Raw genomic sequence first — 22,310 nt, forward strand, 5'->3', positions numbered from 1 at the left:
ACCAACACATCTCTCCATCAGGACCAACACCTCTCTCCATCAGGACCAACACCTCTCTCCATCAGGACCAACACCTCTCTCCATCAGGACCAACACATCTCTCCATCAGGACCAGAACCTCTCCATCAGGACCAGAACCTCTCTCCATCAGGACCAACACATCTCTCCATCAGGACCAACACATCTCTCCATCAGGACCAGAACCTCTCTCCATCAGGACCAACACCTCTCTCCATCAGGACCAACACCTCTCTCCATCAGGACCAACACATCTCTCCATCAGGACCAGAACCTCTCCATCAGGACCAGAACCTCTCTCCATCAGGACCAACACCTCTCTCCATCAGGACCAACACATCTCTCCATCAGGACCAGAACCTCTCCATCAGGACCAGAACCTCTCTCCATCAGGACCAACACCTCTCTCCATCAGGACCAACACATCTCTCCATCAGGACCAGAACCTCTCCATCAGGACCAGAACCTCTCTCCATCAGGACCAGAACCTCTCTCCATCAGGACCAGAACCTCTCCATCAGGACCAACACATCTCTCCATCAGGACCAGAACCTCTCCATCAGGACCAGAACCTCTCTCCATCAGGACCAGAACCTCTCCATCAGGACCAGAACCTCTCTCCATCAGGACCAGAACCTCTCCATCAGGACCAACACCTCTCTCCATCAGGACCAGAACCTCTCCATCAGGACCAACACCTCTCTCCATCAGGACCAGAACCTCTCTCCATCAGGACCAGAACCCCTCTCCATCAGGACCAGAACATCTCTCCATCAGGACCAGAACCTCTCCATCAGGACCAGAACCTCTCTCCATCAGGACCAGAACCTCTCCATCAGGACCAACACCTGTCTCCATCAGGACCAAAACCTCTCTCCATCAGGACCAGAACCTCTCTCCATCAGGACCAGAACCTCTCGCCACCTGAACAGTTTCTTCCTCTCCGCTACCGGCCTCTTAAACAAGGCCCGGCCCCCCCGCTGACACTTTACCTCTGCCACATCATAGACTATATGCATTACATTAATGCACACAATGTTCATTCTGCTTACTGCGCATATTTCTTATTTCATATTTTATAATTCACTGCATTCTATTTCCATGTAAATTACTGCTTTGTTTTATTGCTATTTAACTATATTCTATTACAGTGTCCTTAAAGATGTTTTGTTTTATATGTTATGTCTGCACCATGACATCAAGTCACATTCCTCGTGTGTGTACCTGGCAATAAACCCGTTTCTCATTCTGAAATGACCTATTTTCTTCAGTAAAGTAGTTGAACCACACAGATACAGGTGTGCCAACATTTTAATCTTTATCTGAGAAAACACGTGTGATTTAAAGTTGTCCATGTGGCGAAAATCAATAATTGGGAAGGTGATATCAGTATTTTAATATAAAGTACACGATCACCTTGCGTGGAGGGGAATCGCTGTAGTCTTCCTCCAGTAATTCCTCCAGGAGGGCGTCAATGTCGTCAGTGACGCTGCTCACCGACTGTTTGGGTTTAGTGGCACTAAATCAGAAGAAATGGGTCAATTGTAACGACATGGAAATATACCACAACAAAATCATTAAATGTTGCAAGTAAACAAGCCCAACAATGTTACCAAATGCTACACACCTTAGCCCTGAATGTATACCTCATAGACTTTATGTAAAGGTATGTTGTTAAGGATTCAGATCCTTACACGTTAGAATAAAGACAGTGAGAGAAACAGCCACACAGCAGCACGCTCTGATAGCTTATAGCTAACAACAGCTAGCTACATTAGCATTGTTTACTCTGTTAGCTTTGCTTACCTCTGTGTTCTCTGTTAGCTTTGTTTACCTCTGTGTTCTCTGTTAGCCTTGTTTACCTCTGTGTTCTCTGTTAGCCTTGTTTACCTCTGTGTTCTCTGTTAGCTTTGTTAACCTCTGTGTTCTCTGTTAGCCGTGTTTACCTCTGTGTTCTCTGTTAGCTTTGTTTACCTCTGTGTTCTCTGTTAGCTTTGTTTACCTCTGTGTTCTCTGTTCTTCGTTGTCTTTCCGGGGCTCCTTCGGGTCCACGCGGACCGAACATCCGACAGAAACGTTTCTACAAAACTTGTTTTCAACTTCATCCAGCAGTTCGTCCAGATCGTCGCCATGATCGTCCATGGTTGTTTGTGCTAACCCAGCTAGCAAGCTAAAAGCGTCAGTTGGTTGCTAAGTAACGGGAGGAAAGAGCGGAAGTGGAGAGACGCCGTTTTCAGCGTCTTTGAGCGTAGCCGAAAAACCCCAGAAGATGGTATACTTGAACCTTCCCACATTTAGAACCAATGCTTAGGCCTCTAGGGTTACTGTCAGATGTATCAAACACACAAAATAACAGACATTATTTTTTTTTTTAAATACTATAAAAAGCGGCATGTAAACTAGTGAACATGCAAAAAACTTGCATCGTACAAAAACACGCAAGAAAATGCTTTTTTACTCGAGGACTCGTTGCAATAGTGGCGTATTATGTGGCACTGTTTGCTTTTCATAGTTACCTCATTACGTGACAGAATTTAATTTAAATTCTGATTAAAACACTGATGATTTGAGCAGATTTGTTCCACATAGAAACATTAGATTGTAAGTTTAAATGTACACTACCACCTCAGAGATAGGTGTATATTTCCTCATTACGTATTTCAGTGTCAGGTGATACTTTTCATATTTACCTCATAAATAAGTTGTTTTTGTACACTTTGAACCACTAATGCTTACGTTGGCAGACATACATTAACTCCTTGCATTTACAAATGTATAATTTCAACGTGTGAACCCAGTTTCCCCAGCTTCATTATCTGCCATACAGTACTTTGTTTATTCTCCTAGAAAATCCACAAGTGATGTGGGAACTAAAGATGGAGGAAGACTGGAGATGGATTAAACAGAAAGACAGTTATTATGCAATGCTTATAGTTTAAAACCAAATCTCAATGGAACAACAGCTCCTTCTGTCTACCTATTGAGGCTTTTATTTAAATGTGTAAGGAAGTACTATTTGTCGATGCCATTGGTTTACCCGTTAGCACGACGCTCGGTTAGCTCAGCGTAATGTCACTAACGCACAATATAAAGTGAGATAAATGCAAGAGTAAAAATATGTAAATGTATTTATGTTGAACATAGAATGAAAAAGAAAAGTGACGTTGTCGGCAGGATTCGAACCTGCGCGGGAAGATCCCAATGGATTTCTAGTCCATCGCCTTAACCACTCGGCCACGACAACTGATGACAACTGTCCGTTACATATGACGTATTTATATGACCCAGCCTCTAGTGAATGGAATGTTAACACGTTACCTGACAATTCCTAACAGTTCCGAACAGCTTTCCTAACACTTTAGCGACCAAGTTCTAACAGGTCCTAACCAATCAATGACAGGGCAGTGCATCGTCACGTGGTCTTAACCGACCAATGACAGTCAGTGCATGGTCACTAGACACGGAAAGGATAGTAACGCCCATTCCATCTCCGTGTTGACCAGGAAATCACAGAAAAAGAGGAGTTTTTAAGCAAATGATATTCAACTATGAATATCAGCGTTATTGTTAGGGTGTTACAGACTTGACACCGAGGAAGATGTTATGATTATGCGTACTTTACGGCTCAAAACATTCAGTAACGGTACAATGTTGTGTGGTAAAACAGCTATTTTTTACTTAAAGGACAAAACAAAAACAGGGATTTCTTCTGCTCAGAGTTTAATCAAATTATCTGTTTATTTTTCAGAATAAAGTGTTCAAAAGCTTGAAATAAATAAACGTGTCAAACCAATTCCCCACATTGAGCAAACTCATCGCAACATGGTATTACCATCAAATAAAAGTTGCTTTCAGGATTTTATTTCATTAGTAACATGCACCTTAAACACACAGGTACAAATAATGTCATTTAATTAAAAAAACAAAAACAGACAAAGGTGAATCACAGAAATGACCAGAACCTTTCTCTCCTTTAAAAACAATATTTAATATAATTACTAATGGGAAATCTTCTTGAAATGGTGAGTGTTTGTGCAGCAGTGTCGAGCACCAGCACCGATTGAAAAGACGCAAAAGCAGCTTAAAACTGAAATAACTATTGTTACTTCTAATTTTTCAAACTATACCAGCATCAAATAAATAAACAAACTAAATGTACCTCAAAATGCCCAGAATCTTTACCTTATTTCCTAAAATGAAGTGTCAACATTCATTTTTAATAATGAAATCTTTAATTGGCTTTAAACTAAAACCTAAAACAAGAACATATTTCAGAAATATTTTCTCATTTTAAAGCAACTCACTAATAACCCTAACATCTTTGTAACACTTTACTACACACCAACTAAACCCTTCTATTAACATTCTTTTTTATCATATATAGGGTTAATACAATTCTGAGGTCGGACCAAAACAACGCAGAAAGACCAGGGGGGTGTACTGCGAAGCAGGATTTTCGCTTAGCCGGCTAAATTCAGGGAAAACTCCGGCTTTCCGGTCCTACGAAGCTGGTTCTCTTTTTAGCAGGCTAGATCTCCATGGTAATATATGCTAAGCAGCTAACCTGGTCGGGACCAGGTTAGGTTGCAGGCTAAGAGATCAACTCAGTGAAAGCACCGCCTGCTGACCAATCAGAGCTCAGTGTGCGGAGTTTAAAGCGATCAAGTCAGATTACAGGAGAAAGGAAATACAGAAAAACTGCCGTCGCAGGAAAGACGGCCGGCAAAAATCAGCGACTGTGTGAACGTGAACATTAATAGAATATCACCTCCATCTTCAGAGCAGTCTGACTATTATAACATTAGCGTTAAGAAAGCACTTAAATATCGGCCACAACATAAGTAACCGGATCAGAGTACATTAAGTACAGTCCGCGGCATATCACTTCATAATGTATCATATCTCTCCTGATCTGAGTCAGCTGAGCCGTATCTGGCCGTGCAACACTCACAGTGTCACAGACTGGATGCAGAAGTATTATTTTAAGCAACACATAAGTTGAGGAAACACTCGAGACAAATGTAATGAAAGTCAGATCGTGTGTTAGACGGCAGTGATATCATAAACCTGTTAATGTACGCATTCAAACACGTGTTCTGTTCCAGCTGTGTTCACCTTGCAGGTGCAGCTCTGAGGCTTTGATCCTGATCAAGTGTTTAAGTCATGGATGTTTAAAGTTTAACTTCTTCATATGTCTAGTATTAAAGTTGACTTTTCATTCAGGAAGTATGACGCTGCGTTGTCAGTGCGCTTCTCCATGTCTGTGATTGGTCGAATGCTCCAGATACCACCCCTTTCATGTGACCGCGCACCTAGCTAGATAGGACACGGCTGGCCTGAGCGATCCACTTGATGACCCGCGTCGTAGGACCGTTTAGCGAGAGCGCGTATGTTTTGGATTAGGCCAACCGGCTAACTCAAACATATCAGGGTCAGGTTGAACCAGGTTCGCAGTATAGGCCCCAGCTTACAGAAGTATTGGACACAAATAATCATAAAATCACCTATTCCTTTCTCTTTGAAATAGAAAACAGAAGTGAAAAAAAAACCTGACATTCAAGAGGCGTCAAAGGAGAAGTGTTAGATTACATATAGTAAAAGAAACTCCCTAACAGTCATGGTTTCATGTCTGCGTCTCGGGATTTCCCCATGTGTCACAGATGAAGGTCAATAAATGGAAATAACACAGCGCAGTTTCTGTTCTTGTTTTTAAATGCCACGTTGCTCATGTACCCGGTCCACTGTCATATGAAGCTCAGCGCAAGTTCTTTCAGGAACACTGGTATACATTCAGGGGTGAGGGGGTGGAAAGTCAGGACGATTCTAAGGGCCCGTGACTGACAGGGGCCCCACAAATTGTAGAACATTAAGAAAAAAATGTTAAGTAACCTTTCGAAAAGTTAATTATCCAAAGCCTCTGTACACCCCCCTCTATTTACATGTAATGATAATAACTGAGATTTCTACAGCGCCTTTCAAGGGACCCAAGGTCGCTTTACAGGAATAGGGCGAGCACACACAAAACAAAGGTCAGACAGACAACACAACAGATCGATTTAGGGGCCGAAAGCCTTGATGAACAGATGGGACTTGAGGGTCCTTTGAAGGCGTCCAGTGTGGGGATGTTGCGAATCTCCGCAGGGAGAGCGTTCCAGAGGGTGGGGGCTGCCACGCTGAAGGCTCTGTCCCTGAAGGTTCTCAGTTTGGTGCGGGGGGTGGTGAGCAGGCCAGAGTCTGAGGGGTGGGGCATGTGGGTGAAGGACGTCCGATAGGTACTGGGGGGCAAGGGCATGGAGGGACTTGTAGGTCAGGAGGAGGACTTTATAAGTTATGCGGTCCTGTCTCCAAACGCTGTGCGGCAGCACATGTTCTAGCAGAGTGAGCATGTGAGCAGGGATGCGAGTACTTACGTGTGTACAATGTCTCAACGACTAACAAAGTCAGGCTTTCAAGAAAGAAAAGAAAGGAGAGAAAGACAAGAGAGAGGGACTAAAGGTCACCCAGTGTTGCTCTGATTTAGCACCGCCATCAGGCCTTTTCATTTCCATTTCCGTTTTGTTTCCATTTACACTTTAATACCCGCTTATTTTGTAGTTGGTATATTTAATTAGAAAATCTGCTGCTTATGTTATATGTTATAAATGATAATATTGGTGTTAATGTTCACTTTATTTTAATTTAAGAGGTCATGTATATTTGAGTTATATTTATTTTGATTTACGAATGTTCCATTCAAAAATGTTATTAAAAAGGCATGTACACCATAACAGATGACTATTGAGGTCTATTGAGGGAATGTTAGTGTTATATCAAATAGTGAATTCCACTGCAGCAGAATGTGGCCCGTCTGCACAGTGTTATGTGTTCACCGCTCAGTGTCAGTAAATATAGTGCAGTTAGTATTGGACTACACGATAGATGCAAGCCTGTACAGGTGGAGTTATCTAAAGCATAAATGAGTGGGTGGGTTCTGGAGGTGTGGTTGCAGCATTGTGCTTGGTTGGCGTGGCCTGGGCCTGGTGGTGGGGCCCAATGTGATGTCTTTGCATGGGGCCCACAATCCCTGGCGGCGCCCCCGTATACCTTCACTCCGCAGCTGCTTATAATCCGCTCATCACGGGCTTCCTGCTAACCTATTACATTCATCTCATCTCAGCAGCCAATCAGCATGCTGCAGCCAAACTTTAAAATGGTTCTCCTCTCCCCTGCAGTCAGCTGTGATTTCAGGTGTTCATGCTGCTGCCCGCCTCCTCTCCATCCGCCTCCTTATCCAGGGCTAGGAGAGCTAATCCAAAAACCTCATCACACAGAGTTACAGAATGAAACCGTGCAGATCTCCCAGTATGTTCCAAACAAAAGCACTTTATTAAAAAGACACAACAATATATACAAATAAAGAACTCGTCTTCTTGTCTCGGACAAAGGGTTTCTACAGAAGCATTCCTGTATCGAGGCACATGACGTCTTTGGTCGTTGTGAAGCGCGTGGCGATGAAACCCTCAAACAAAGCAATTAGTGGTACTAGTTTAGCATCCATTTGAATATCGATTATAGTCAAAACATTGGTGAGATTTCTTTGTGTGTCAATCATTTAGATTTGCTTGTTTTCATTCAATGATTTGATGTTTCAGTATTCAGAGCCTCGACTGTGACACGTCTCCTCGCTCCAAAACATTATCCATCTTTCTCATTCTGCCTCTTTTCACCCTCTGACTGAAACCAGAGTGTGTGGGAGAGAAACTCCCTCTGTAGGGAACACAGGGATGGTAACCTCTGCAGACCATTGACATGCACACAAAACTGTATCAAAGGGAAACCCCTAAAAGAAGAATAGGGACCCACCGCACGATAAGAGGGAACGCTCAAAGGCGTGCTTTACACGAGACTTTTCTTCAAAGAGTACATCTTTCCGAGTCCACCTGAACGTAACATTCTCGCTGCAGGACTTTTACTTGCACTTGTAGTTTTAGTACTTTCACTCGAGTAAAGGGAATACTTGCTCCGACACTCAGAACTTCTCCACACCCCGTCCTCCTTTATGAGTATCAGTAGTTTCAAACCGGACGAACAGGAAACTTCCTGTGATTCAGCTCAACTGTTCAGCTGGGCGTTCGTTTTCAGAGGTGTGAGAAGAACTCAGATCTCTAACTCGAGTCAAAGTAGTAATACGCAAAGTAGAAGTATCCTGCGACAAGTCCTGGGAGAACAAATGGAACCAGCCATGTGACCCAGTAGCTCAAGCACAATGATACAACATTGTACTACATGCAGGACTTCACACACACACACACACACACACACACACACACACACACACACACACACACACACACACACACACACACACACACACACACACACACACACACACACACACACACACACACACACACACACACACACACACACACACACACACACACACACACACACACACACAACCACACACACACACACACACACACACACACACACACACACACACACACACACACACACACACACACACACACACACACACACACACACACACACACAGCAGATTAAGGGTCAGTGTGTCTCTTCCCAGGACACTTCCACACAGGGGTCGGGGGGGTCGGGGTTTCGAACCGCTGACCTTCTGCTCCACCTCGCTGACCAGCTCCACGTCCAGTTTCCTCCCCGCGGGGGACGAGCCCGCTCGGCCTCCACGTCTTGTTTTAGCTTCCGGAGACTTTGACCCGCGACTGAAGATTACAATTTGAAGGGTTTCGTTAATTCAAAATCATTACTTGCGATTAAAAGCCACTTTTCTGTGAGGAGACACCGTGAGTCGTGTGGTGGGTTTGGAGGAAGGTCCTTCGCTAAGGCTGTCCCAATTGAAGTGGCTCCTATGGACGCCAACATGCAGGAAGTGTGGATCCTTACGTTGAAAAGAAGGCACTTCGTGGAGTCCTCAGGCACCCCCTCTCTCCAGCCTCTTCGTGGTCTTCAGACCCAGAGCTGCTTCTCTTTCGACACTTTGGGACCCAGGATCTTGATCGACTGCAAGTCCTTTTCATCCAGCGGTTTGTTTGGATGCAGGAAAGCTACTTTTTGCAGCGCCTTGCTTCTGTCTGCGAGGGTTCTGGTCAGACTCTTCTGCAGTGGAGACACGGGAAGCAGCGAAGGTGAGACACGTGCAGCAAGAGAAGCCGTACCGCGGTGAATGCTGTGTGAACACTTACGTAGCTGATGAGGAAAACTAGAAGTGCAAGCAGCAGCACCACTGAGGCGAAGACCACCAGGTAGGCGTCTGTCCTTTCGGAGGGGCCGTCGGTGGGACAATCTGAACATGGAGATTAAAGTTACTTCATGCAGGACTCAAAACAACCAACAGCTTTGTGAACGCCACGTTGGGAACCTGCGGGTCCAAGGAGACAGGGAGAGCCTCCAACACGGTGTCATGGCGGCTAAATGTATCTGCGTTATGAGTGTCTTTACCTGTGAGGGTGAGGGTCACCTGCCCCTCCCGGTTCTGCTGCCCCACCGGCGCCGCCAGGTGACAGGTGTACGCGCCGCGGTCTGCGCAGGTGACGTTGGGCAGGACGATGTCTCCGGTTCCCCCCTGCAGGTCCATCTCCCGCTGCACGCCCACGTACCATTGGGTCGGCCCGTTGGGGAGCTTTCTGCTCAGAAGGCCCGAGAGACCAGGGTCCGGAGCGCCTGAGACCTGAAGAGGAGGGAGGTAGTGGAGTTCAAATACTTTGTTACTCTACTTAAGTACATGTTTCTGGTATCAGTACTTTACTCCACTACTTACTTTTCTGACCACTTTTCACTTTGACTTCTCTCATGTTGAACACAAATACTTGTACTTTCTACTTCTTACATGTTGAACACAAATACCTGTACTTTCTACTTCTCACATGTTGAACTCAAATACCTGTACTTTCTACTTCTCTCATGTTGAACTCAAATACCTGTACTTTCTACTTCTCACATGTTGAACTCAAATACCTGTACTTTCTACTTCTCTCATGTTGAACTCAAATACCTGTACTTTCTACTTCTCACATGTTGAACTCAAATACCTGTACTTTCTACTTCTCACATGTTGAACACAAATACCTGTACTTTCTACTTCTCACATGTTGAACTCAAATACCTGTACTTTCTACTTCTCACATGTTGAACTCAAATACCTGTACTTTCTACTTCTCACATGTTGAACTCAAATACCTGTACTTTCTACTTCTCTCATGTTGAACTCAAATACCTGTACTTTCTACTTCTTACATGTTGAACTCAAATACCTGTACTTTCTACTTCTCACATGTTGAACACAAATACCTGTACTGCAACACAGAAATGCTCTCATGTAGAAAAACAGGATCATATTAAACATCATAATATAATACTATGAAAATATCCATTCTGCTTAACCAGTACTTTCACTTTTGGTACTTGATTCAGTTGATAATACTTCTGTACTTCATATTATACTGAAATTAGCCATTGTGAATGAGTCATTTTACTTTTTGTAAACTTTAAGTATATTTTGATGCTAATACTTTTCCTCAAGTACATTTTCTAATTCAGGACTTTTACTTGTAATCGAGTATTTTAAGACCATAGTATTTGTACTTTTACTAAAAGTACAGGATCTGGGTACTTCTTCAAACACTGGTAACAAGCTTTTAACACATCACATGAACTGCTTATATGATATACTGCAGTACTGTACTGCTAATCTACCAAGTATCTAAATATACTATGGGAATATAATACTGTGAAAAGTGCCAATCTGCATACTTTTCTGATATTTCAAGTACATTAAGCTGATATTACTTCTATACTAATTTAAAACCACAGTATTTCTAATTGTACTTAAGTAAAGGATCAGACTTCTCCCTTCACTCAAAACGATACTGAAAGTTAAGCCTTATTTGAATCAGCCAATCAGAAGAGGACATCTGTCCTTCATACTTGTTGAATCATTTACTCGAAGTATTAGAAAACACTGCAGTATTTACCTTGTACCATCTCACTGCAAGGTACTGGACTCCAGGCGTGTACCGAGCCGTGCATGGAAGGGTGCAGTTCGCAGAAACCACAGATCTGACCTCCAACGCGTCCTCTTCAACTGCCAGGGTCCACAAACCTACACACACACACACACACACACACACACACACACACACACACACACACACACACACACACACACACACACACACACACACACACACACACACACACACACACACACACACACACACACACACACACACACACACACACACACACACACACACACACCACACACACACACACACACAACACACACACACACACACACACACACACACACACACACACACACACACACACACACACACACACACACACACACACACACACACACACACACACACACACACACACACACACACACACACACACACACACACACACACACACACACACACACACACACACACACACACACACACACACACACACACAATTAATTTTTCAGTTTATTAAACCTGCAATACGAACACTTTCTTAATTATCTCCCACTGGACAGATATATATCCAGAAGTGCAAAGCCTCAAAGTCACTGCAAATAAACATTTGTATCACTACGGGTAGGGTTTCGCATATTATCTTTCCTTTAATATGATGCCTTGTGCAAAGTAAAAAGAGCCATTTCATTCTTCCTGGAGTCCCACTCCCTCCCTACTCATGAGCATTACGTAATCCTTGTTTACGTGTTAGCTGCAGCGCAATCTTTTCGAGAACTGCATGAAACAACAGGCTACTCACACAGGGAGAGAAGAAGAGACAGGCTCAGGATCTGTCGAGTCATGGTGATGTTTGGAGAAGGAGTCCGTTTGAGAGATGTTTATGAGTTTCGTTTCGCTCTTGTCTTTATGCTGTCTGTGTCCAACCAAAGGCTGTATATAAAGTGTCCAACCCGTGCTTATGGTCCAACCCAGTTTAGAGTAGCCACGCCCACAAGGTGGTACAGCTTCCTTACATTGGGGATGACCATGACACTCTGTAAATATGTATATCATTTTTTTTTTTTTTTAAAGCTAAATTAACCACCCAGAACGAACACTTGTATAGTCCCGATTTTAGGGTATACAAGTTTTAAGGTGCGCTAAAATCCGAGTTATTTATATTTGTTATACTGGCCTTTTTGTTGTTGTTACATTTATGTTTCATTTATATGCCATTTATTGTACACGTAATGTAAATACTATCCTACTTTTAAATTGTGTAAACTCTAATTTGTCAGATAGTCCACACATTTGTATCTTTCTGTCGACATGTATATTTTATTTCTTTGTGCTGTTAATTTTCTATTTTATGTGTGTTTATTTTAAACTCTTTTCATTTTTTGAAGTGCAATGCCTTTGTTTTAACAAGCTGCTGTGATGAAAACATGTCCCTTTTTGGGATCAATAAAGTGTATATCTATTTATCCAGCAATTTCCTCTCTCCATTCAGATGACTGAGAGAGCCAGGAGATCAGAGGCGGGGCTTAAGGGGACTTCAACTGCGGGAGGGCCCAGACATCCACCGAACTCTCATAGGAATGAACGGTCGACGACTGGGCTCCTAATTTCACAATTTACCGCAGGAAGATATCCTTCATGAATATGAACCTCGCTCCCTCGATACTTTCAGCCATTTCAGGTAGGCAACTGAATGAATGACCTTCAGCGTTGCTCTGTACTTCTACTTTTACTCAAATACAAGATCTGAGTACTTCTACTTTTACTCAAGAACAAGATCTCTGAGTACTTTTACTTTTACTCAAGCACAAGATCTGAGTACTTCTACTTTTACTCAAGCACAAGATCTCACTACTTCTACTTTTACTCAAGAACAAGATCTCTGAGTACTTTTACTTTTACTCAAGCACAAGATCTGAGTACTTCTACTTTTACTCAAGCACAATATCTCACTACTTCTAGTTTTACTCAAGTACAAGATACTTCTCCCACCTAATACATACAAATATATAACCTGACAATAATGTATTTTCTTTCCATTGGCAGTCTTGGCTGTTGTGGGGCTTCTGGATGGATCAGCGGTGAATACGCTCCCATCTCCTTTCTCCTGCTGTCCAGGCGCCACACTAACATATGAACCACACTGTGAAACCACATTCATCCTCAATGACACGGTGAAAATAATATCTAATCTGAATGTAAACTCCCACCAGACAACTGCCCTGTTTTCAGTCTTTTTATATATATATATTACAAAAGTAATCAGAACTGTTTGTCTGCAACAGTAAAATGCTACTTGTTACCGATACCTGTTTCTACAAAGAATGTCACGTATATAAATATCATTATATACACCTAACGGCATCTGTTTTTTACTTGTTATACTTTAATTACATTTAGTTGATAATGCCTTTCTGCTTTTACTTAAGGACTTTTATTTTGACAATTGTGTATTGGTACTTGTACTCAAGTAAAGCCTCTGAACACTTCTCCCACCTCCTGGTTCCTTCTTGCAGAACTTTGCCAGGTCCACTCATGGGGAGAGCGAGTGCATCGCTCCGTGCACAGAGATGAGAGATGGACGGATGAAGCTGACAGGATGTCCCAATGTGACAGCTCGCATCGTGTGTAAAGATGTAGGTCAACACTTCTGATATTTTGTATTAGTATCTGTATCGAGCCCCTGAGGCACGTGGGAGCCTTCATTTTCACTCTTGTATTGACAGGAGAACAACATGCTTGAGGAGAAAGAGACCCAGTATATCGGAGACCTCTGCCCGGCTGTAAGATCCAACAGCATGGAGCGTGGGCATCATTGTGAGTCTCCTTTTATTTACCTGCAGGCTAATTACAACGGATACAACGATGTATATATGTCTAGATAAAAAGTAGTGTCCGTCCGAAAAGATGATTACTGTTTGGTTTATTATTATTTATTTATTATTAATAAAATATACAAAATTAAATAAAAATATGTGTATGGTTTGTCAACACTGTAAACTAACTGTATCATAACAAACTGCTGTATCATTATGGCGTTTAAGTCAATATTGAACAACGGTAAGGTCGGAAAGTACCGGGGCTGGGCTCAATGAGCATGCGCAGTGGAGTTTCCCCTTCAGTCTCGTCTCCAGCTCTCTGTCTGTCAGATGAATGGAAAGAGAAAATACATCGGGATTCAGTTTTTAGAGCATTTTACAACTGTTATGCCCTAAAGATTTAAATAAGGGCTATACACGTGTTGGTGCTAGGTGGTTGATGTAGCTCCCCCTAAAATACCCGTGGTTTACAGTCATAGATAATGAATGGCCTGAAACTAAAGCGTCACATGGGATTCCCCGGGATTTCCCAGCACGAGGGGCGTTTCACTAGAAACCTGCCTCTTCAGAGCAGTTTGGAAAAACCCACTGCGGTACAAAAAAGGGAGGCTGCTAATGCTTGAGCAGAGGTGTTACATTACTCAAGTACTGTACTTACTCAACTACATATATGTAATACCTTACTTCTCAGATGTGGATGAATGATGTGAAATATAACCAAGTGTTAAATCAGACTTTAGTTCCACCTGGAATAAATCCACCAGCTACCCTGCAGTCTACAAAGTACTTCAGACTAGCTGCACCTTCACCAGCTACCCTGCAGTCTACAAAGTACTTCAGACTAGCTGCACCTTCACCAGCTACCCTGCAGTCTACAAAGTACTTCAGACTAGCTGCACCTTCACCAGCTTTGAGAACACTTTCATGATCAATCATTATAAAACATATATATATATTATTCTGAAATGGACCGATCTGCACAACGACTACTTTCACTGTCTTTCACTATATTTAGATGAGAATACTTTCTACTTTCACTTGAGGAACATTTTGAATGCAGACTTTTACTGTAACAGAGTATTCCTACACTCTGGTACTTCTACTTTTACTCAGTACAAGATCTGAGTACTTCTACTTTCACTCAAGTACAAGATCTGAGTACTTCTACTTTCACTCAAGTACAAGATTTGAGTACTTCTACTTTCACTCAAGTACAAGATCTGAGTACTTCTACTTTCACTCAAGTACAAGATTTGAGTACTTCTACTTTCACTCAAGTACAAGATCTGAGTACTTCTACTTTTACTCAAGAACAAGACCTGAGTACTTCTACTTTTACTCAAGAACAAGATCTGAGTACTTCTACTTTTACTCAAGAACAAGACCTGAGTACTTCTACTTTTACTCAAGAACAAGACCTGAGTACTTCTACTTTTACTCAAGAACAAGATCTGAGTACTTCTACTTTTACTCAAGAACAAGATCTGAGTACTTCTACTTTTACTCAAGAACAAGATCTGAGTACTTCTACTTTTACTCAAGAACAAGATCTGAGTACTTCTACTTTTACTCAAGTACAAGACCTGAGTACTTCTACTTTTACTCAAGAACAAGATCTGAGTACTTCTACTTTTACTCAAGTACAAGATCTGAGTACTTTTACTTTTACTCAAGAACAAGCTCTGAGTACTTCTACTTTTACTCAAATACAAGATCTGAGTACTTCTACTTTTACTCAAGAACAAGATCTCTGAGTACTTTTACTTTTACTCAAGCACAAGATCTGAGTACTTCTACTTTTACTCAAGCACAAGATCTCACTACTTCTACTTTTACTCAAGAACAAGATCTCTGAGTACTTTTACTTTTACTCAAGCACAAGATCTGAGTACTTCTACTTTTACTCAAGCACAATATCTCACTACTTCTAGTTTTACTCAAGTACAAGATACTTCTCCCACCTAATACATACAAATATATAACCTGACAATAATGTATTTTCTTTCCATTGGCAGTCTTGGCTGTTGTGGGGCTTCTGGATGGATCAGCGGTGAATACGCTCCCATCTCCTTTCTCCTGCTGTCCAGGCGCCACACTAACATATGAACCACACTGTGAAACCACATTCATCCTCAATGACACGGTGAAAATAATATCTAATCTGAATGTAAACTCCCACCAGACAACTGCCCTGTTTTCAGTCTTTTTATATATATATATATTACAAAAAGTAAATCAGAACTGTTTGTCTGCAACAGTAAAATGCTACTTGTTACCGATACCTGTTTCTACAAAGAATGTCACGTATATAAATATCATTATATACACCTAACGGCATCTGTTTTTACTTGTTATACTTTAATTACATTTAGTTGATAATGCCTTTCTGCTTTTACTTAAGGACTTTTATTTTGACAATTGTGTATTGGTACTTGTACTCAAGTAAAGCCTCTGAACACTTCTCCCACCTCCTGGTTCCTTCTTGCAGAACTTTGCCAGGTCCACTCATGGGGAGAGCGAGTGCATCGCTCCGTGCACAGAGATGAGAGATGGACGGATGAAGCTGACAGGATGTCCCAATGTGACAGCTCGCATCGTGTGTAAAGATGTAGGTCAACACTTTCTGATATTTTGTATTAGTATCTGTATCGAGCCCCTGAGGCACGTGGGAGCCTTCATTTTCACTCTTGTATTGACAGGAGAACAACATGCTTGAGGAGAAAGAGACCCAGTATATCGGAGACCTCTGCCCGGCTGTAAGATCCAACAGCATGGAGCGTGGGCATCATTGTGAGTCTCCTTTTATTTACCTGCAGGCTAATTATTTAAAACTCTCCGAAAGGGACTCAAACCAAAAATAAGTAAATAAGTAAACGTATGCTACAGTTACACCGCTAGCTAAAGGAAGCTATTGTTGGTCTATAAAGGAACTACAGCACGGTCACATGACTTCACGTCACCACCGCTAAGCTAAAGGCGGCTAATGTTGGGCTATAAAGGAACTACAGCACGGTCACATGACTTTACGTCACCACCGCTAAGCTAAAGGCGGCTAATGTTGGGCTATAAAGGAACTACAGCACGGTCACATGACTTCACGTCTCCACCGCTAAGCTAAAGGTGGCTAATGTTGGGCTATAAAGGAACTACAGCACGGTCACATGACTTCACGTCACCACCGCTAAGCTAAAGGTGGCTAATGTTGGGCGTGATGGCGTCTAGTCGTCTCATTTAGACACTTCAGCAGTGGGGTAATTACAGGCCTTATTTAAGGCTAACAACCAAAAACAAACCTTCAGAAGAGGGAACAGGAAGTGTTAAAATGCTGACTCATCTCTGGGTTTAGGAAGACTCATTCCTGCACCTCTATTGCACCCTTTTTGTTTTAATGTGATGATAATATGAAATAATGCGTGATAGAACTTTACAGCTTAGCGAAAAAAGTAGGTTTTCTACAAAGTGGATTTCTTAACACTTGGACCAGTGAGATGATGTTCTCTTTTTCTTTTGGCTGCAGGTTGGGTTGTCTTCCTGCTGTTGGCCGTGCTGATCGCTGCATAGTGGAGTACTTCAAGGTACAAATCAGCATTCGTACAACAAATGGAAACCAGCTGATACTTTCGTGATACTGTTAAATGTCTATGCTATTGCTTTCCGTCGTCTGCACTTTATTAGTAGATTTTAGTATAAATGTCTAAATATATTCACATAGGAATATAAATGAAGTCTTCCCGGTATTCATTGCCTCGTCATGCGGTGTCTTCAAGACAGTATTTGACCATCATGAATGTCTATTTTTTGTACTTTTATAATATTTTCTACAGAAGCCTCAATATTGCACATCAGTTTTAGTCTCTAACCCTAACCCTAACCCTACATGAAATGTCTACGGTGATCAGGGAGATACATCATGCAACTAATCATTTCACGTACTCCTCAGGGCTGGATTTACTTAAAACCCACAGAAAGCATTCCAGTTATTATTTAAGACACAACCATTCAGGTTTAATTAACCTTTTATATCAAAATACTGCCGCCCTTCTGTTTACCTTTTGTACCAATTCTCCTGCCCAATAATCCGTTTTTTAAACACTAAATGTTCAGCCATAAATGTAGTGAAGTGAATTTACGCAGGCAAATATGAATGCAAACTGTTGAGTGCCATATTACAGGAGCAAGCAATAGGAAATAGGGAGATTTAATTGGACGTCTAGGGTTCAAATGTGGCTTTAAAACATTTCCATAGGGATCAAATAAATTCCAGTTAGTGAAATCTCCCAAAAACGGTTTCATAGATTCAGTGTCATCTCTAGTATTTGAAAAACAGTTTACATACACCGACTTTATTTTTGCACTGTGAAATGTTCCCCTCCTGTGTGTAAGTGTGTCCAGTCGTAAATGTACCTGAAGGAAAGTCAAAGAGTGTCGCAGCAGGAAAGAGCATCTGATTGGTTAGCACACACTAGCTTTAAAGCCAGTAAAAGTACAAAATTACAAGTGAGGTTATATTTTTATATTTCTGTAGTCCTGAAGGAACTCGATCAAAAGTCAGATGGTAAAATGATAGCAGAGACTCAGTATTGTTATTAATTAAGGTATTATTAGGATAAAAAGTATGTTTTTTACTTTCTTTACCCCCGTTTGTTTTAGCTGGAAAACCTTGTAAGCTCTTTTATCTAAGCTACGGAGCAGATTTGTATTTCTAACTGACTTAACATGAGCTGCTAAGAGAATTTACAAAAAGTATTATTATCAGGGTTCCCATCGTTAAGAAATTAGGACGTTTTCATTTTGTCTGTTTAATTTATGCTTTAAAAAAATCCCCAAAATCGAGTTAGTTGTGGCTATTCAGTAGGTTAAAGTGTTGGCAAAGAGTGGATTTAACTCCACTAGATTTAATTCCACTAGTTAGTGCATGTAAATGGTCTGCAAAGGCTCAAATTCCTGCGTTGCCTCCAGAGGGAGTTTCTCTCCCTTTCTATATTGGCTAGCGCTCCAACACTTCGTACGTGATAGGCTAAGGGGCGGGACCTGAGGTGGCGCTAGACTTTTTCGCTGCCCGTCCATTATTACCCGTCAGTCTACTCTGTACACAACTCTGACGGTGAGGGGGGGGGGGAGAGAACGAGACAGAGAGCAAGCTCGTGAACTGTCAAGGGAGGGAGGGAGGGAGGGAGGGAGGGGGGGACTCGCGAACTGTTAGCGCCGGTGTTATCCCGTGTTATGCATGCCCACTCGCGGGAGCGCATACAGCGTAAAACAAAAACTTCCAGACATTTCAATGATTTGTACGGCAAAGTTAGGTTTGGAAACGACAATTTCCTTTTTGGCCGGCATGCATAACACCGGAGCCTCGCTGCGGGGAAACTTGTTCCTCGTTTGTTCCAACTGCTTTCAGATTTTTCCGTCATTGTTAAAAAAAATCCGTCATTGGCGGAAAATATTCGGTTAGCACGACCTCTGGGCGGGACATCTCTAAGCAGTTGACCAATCACAACAGAGCCGGCCAGCTAACCAATCAGAGCAGACTGGGCTCTGGTTTCAGACAGAGGGTGAAAAGAGGTGCTGCAGCACAGGCAGTATGAGAACAATAAAGAGCTTTCTGAACATGACATGTCCCAGTAGAGACACTACATACTGGACATCAGCAGAATAGGGCCCATTTTTAAAGACGTGTGGTACAATATTATCGGGACGTTTTTGGAAGTTATTGGTGAAAATGTGTGGGAACCCTGTTTATTAATATTGTTTTTGTATGCTCCATTATGATGTTAATTGTTAAAGCCAAAAATACTAATAAGCCATTTTCTCTCTTTAAGCTAATGGTAATCTTTTACCTGCACTTTTACAACACTACCTCTTCTTCTACATAATTACTAACTTCACCTTCTTTATTTCATCTCCTGCTATCACTTAGAAAATAGTGTCTTATGTGACATCAAAGTCCCAAACTCTGGAGCTTTCTTTCATTTCCAACCAAACAATACTGCTAGATATACATGAATGTTCCACAACGACTAACACTGTAACAGCAAGGTACGAGCTAACGAGCTAACAAGCTAACATAACCTTATTTTACTATTCAAACCCTTTCAAAGTGAAGTCTCAAAATGTACCTAATGCATTAAATAACCAACATTTTGAATCAGTTTGACCTAAATGTAAACATATCAACATTATTGAGGTTAAATTGTTATTGTCAAAAAGATATAACGGAATTATTTTATACTTAATTAATACAAAATATGCATTCTTGGGTCACTGATGATAGAAAGTCATTTTTAACAGGTTTCATTTAATTTTCAGCTAGTTTTATAATCCCGTATTAACATACCTTTCTTTGAAATCAATATATTTATATAATATATTGGGCTTTTTATATAATTACATTTCTAAAGATGCTCTATCCTGCTTCAAACCGATCATACCTCTTGAACTGGGCATTAATCCTCCTTCTGTTTATTTACGGGTGCCTTAAAGGGATATTTTCTTATAAAGAGCCAAGTAAGAACACAGCTTACTACGCACATGTTGCTATGGTACTGTAACAATGCTTTTTCTGTTTTCACTGATAACGTGTTTGGTTTAATTTAAAAAAATGAGTTCTCAAAGTCCAAAAGATTGCTGCTAAATCTTTGAAAAATGTGACTTGTGACAAATGAATAATGTGAAAACTGCCTTAAAAAAACACAAAGCTCAAGATTGTTTTACTGCATAGTATTTTTCTATCTTGATCTGTTTTAATCTTGAATTGCTCTAAAAAGTATTGTACTGTAAGCCATGATAAAACCTCATTTCCTCCGGTTGAGACCAAAGCTTTTGTGCATTTCTGTAAATGCTGCTGCTTCTGTGTAGCGAGCTGTAATAAAATGTTTTCCAGAAATGGTCCTTGCAATCTATTTCATCATTTATCCAAATAACAATGTGTGGTTCGTATTTTTTGTGATTAATTAGTTCGTACAATTATTTAAATGCATGCTATTTTTGTTTGTTGAACACCCAGGGTGTCCGCGGGGTCTTAACAAGTATTACAAATTGATAAAACAATTTAGCGAAATTGAAAGCTATTCAAAAGTATTACAAAGTATTAAACGGCATTTTCCAATGTTTCAACATTTTGTAGCTTGTTTTCAATAAGTATATAAATTGTATTCTACAGTTTGCCTGAATGTAATCATTGCGTAGGCAGGGCCGGCCCTAGACTTATGGGGGCCCCAAGCGAGCTTTGGCTTGGCCCCCCCGCGCATTCTCACTACACACAACACAGAACCAACTTTTGTCTTGTGATGTTAGCATAAGCACACATATTGTATAAATAACCATGTAAACACCGTGGACCTAACCTCCTCTAGGGGAGTTTATTTTTCTAGATGTTTCATCAGTTATTAATAAATCAATAGTCTTAAAGTGCACCTATCATGCTATTTTTAGGCAATAGCATAGGTCTCAGATATATGAAAATATATACATGTCTATGAAGTGTTTTTCTCAAAATACCAAACAGATCATTCTAGCCATGCCTCATATCCCTCTATTTCACTTCCTATTTCAAAAGTGCTGATTTTGGGATAAAGCTTAAAAAATATATATATATTGATAAAATAATAAAGGAGGGGTCTGAGCTTATGCGGGACCCGGCAGCTACCGTCTAAACTAAATGCTGCCGTGATGAAACTCCGTATCATGGATTATCAAGGATCTGAAACAGTCTGGAGCTCAAAGGCTTTCTCTCTTGCCGGTTATACCACAAGGTGAGTTCCTTTCTACTTCCTGCTTCTTCACACACATGCTCTCCGGTACAGGTTAGCTCTGAGTGTTAGCGATGCTAATGTAAACACCGACCATATTACGTCCAAAACAGTCGGGCATTGTTTCTGATAGCAACGTTTCTGATTGGGCCTGTGGGTCCACGTTTCCGATATTACGTCATATTGGACGCAAATCTTGACCAGCTCCGTTGAAGCCCCGTTTTTAGAGATTTGGGTACGGAGGAAAAGAGAGAGGGTTTTATTTTCTGACGCTGCGTGAGTTCCCCGACACACCGGGGACACATGTTGATGTAGAAAATACATCAGAAAGTGCATTTTCTGACGCTGCGTGAGTTCCCCGACACACCGGGGACACATGTTGATGTAGAAAATACATCAGAAAGTGCATTTTGCATGATAGGTCCCCTTTAATTAATCTGATGGGTAAAGTCATCTTGTCAAACACATGCACATGATAATCAGATTTAACTTTATTTTGAAAGCTTGATAATCACAATGCATGGTCATTTAGTGAATCAGAAATATGGAACCAAAATATTTTTTCCCTACAGAAACGCAAATCCTTATTTTTCAACAAATAGACCCGTGGTGACAAAAAGACTCAGATTTAAAAACAGACATTTAAAGATCACAGTACATGTATTTGAGATACTTTACATAATATTTACATAGCACTTTGAATTCTTTGTTTATTTTTTTTTTACACTGATGCAAAA

General features: G+C 41.3%; 3 protein-coding genes and 1 non-coding gene across 5 annotated transcripts in view; 1 reads left to right on the forward strand and 3 right to left on the reverse strand.

Annotated features, from left to right (window-relative positions):
* Positions 1–2,275, reverse strand: part of cfap418 (cilia and flagella associated protein 418) — a 7,751-nt gene extending 5,476 nt beyond the window's left edge. Inside the window, exons 1-2 of the mRNA XM_034102953.2 lie at positions 2,021–2,275; positions 1,435–1,537 (exon numbers count right to left, since the gene is read on the reverse strand). Coding sequence (XP_033958844.1) covers positions 1,435–1,537; positions 2,021–2,160 — 243 coding nt within the window. The 5' untranslated portion in view covers positions 2,161–2,275. The remainder of the gene's footprint in view (positions 1–1,434; positions 1,538–2,020) is intronic.
* Positions 2,276–3,180: 905 nt separating this feature from the next.
* trnas-aga (transfer RNA serine (anticodon AGA)) lies at positions 3,181–3,262 on the reverse strand. Its single transcript has one exon. It is a non-coding gene; the product is annotated as a tRNA-Ser (tRNA).
* A 4,098-nt stretch (positions 3,263–7,360) lies between these two features.
* Positions 7,361–11,964, reverse strand: cd83 (CD83 molecule). Of its 2 annotated transcripts, XR_004553660.2 has the most exons (6): positions 11,809–11,964; positions 11,013–11,140; positions 9,481–9,709; positions 9,225–9,325; positions 8,926–9,138; positions 7,361–8,744 (listed from the first exon to the last, which is right to left on the reverse strand). XR_004553660.2 is itself a non-coding variant. In XM_034102459.2 (5 exons), the coding sequence occupies exons 1-5, from the start codon at positions 11,849–11,851 to the stop codon at positions 8,989–8,991; spliced, it is 651 nt and encodes a 216-aa protein (XP_033958350.1). In that variant the 5' UTR covers positions 11,852–11,964; the 3' UTR covers positions 7,361–8,988. The 2 variants fall into 2 exon arrangements, 1 of the variants encoding a protein (XP_033958350.1); XM_034102459.2 differs by having other exon boundaries at positions 7,361–9,138.
* Positions 11,965–12,479: 515 nt separating this feature from the next.
* On the forward strand, positions 12,480–18,907 carry LOC117461108 (uncharacterized). Its single transcript, XM_034102813.2, has 8 exons — positions 12,480–12,687; positions 13,053–13,180; positions 13,523–13,642; positions 13,733–13,823; positions 15,841–15,968; positions 16,314–16,433; positions 16,525–16,615; positions 17,343–18,907. The coding sequence occupies exons 1-8, from the start codon at positions 12,645–12,647 to the stop codon at positions 17,384–17,386; spliced, it is 765 nt and encodes a 254-aa protein (XP_033958704.1). The 5' UTR covers positions 12,480–12,644; the 3' UTR covers positions 17,387–18,907.
* Positions 18,908–22,310: the final 3,403 nt, after the last annotated feature.

This window comes from Pseudochaenichthys georgianus, chromosome 16 (assembly GCF_902827115.2).
Source record: "Pseudochaenichthys georgianus chromosome 16, fPseGeo1.2, whole genome shotgun sequence".
Taxonomy (NCBI): Eukaryota; Metazoa; Chordata; class Actinopteri; order Perciformes; family Channichthyidae; genus Pseudochaenichthys; species Pseudochaenichthys georgianus.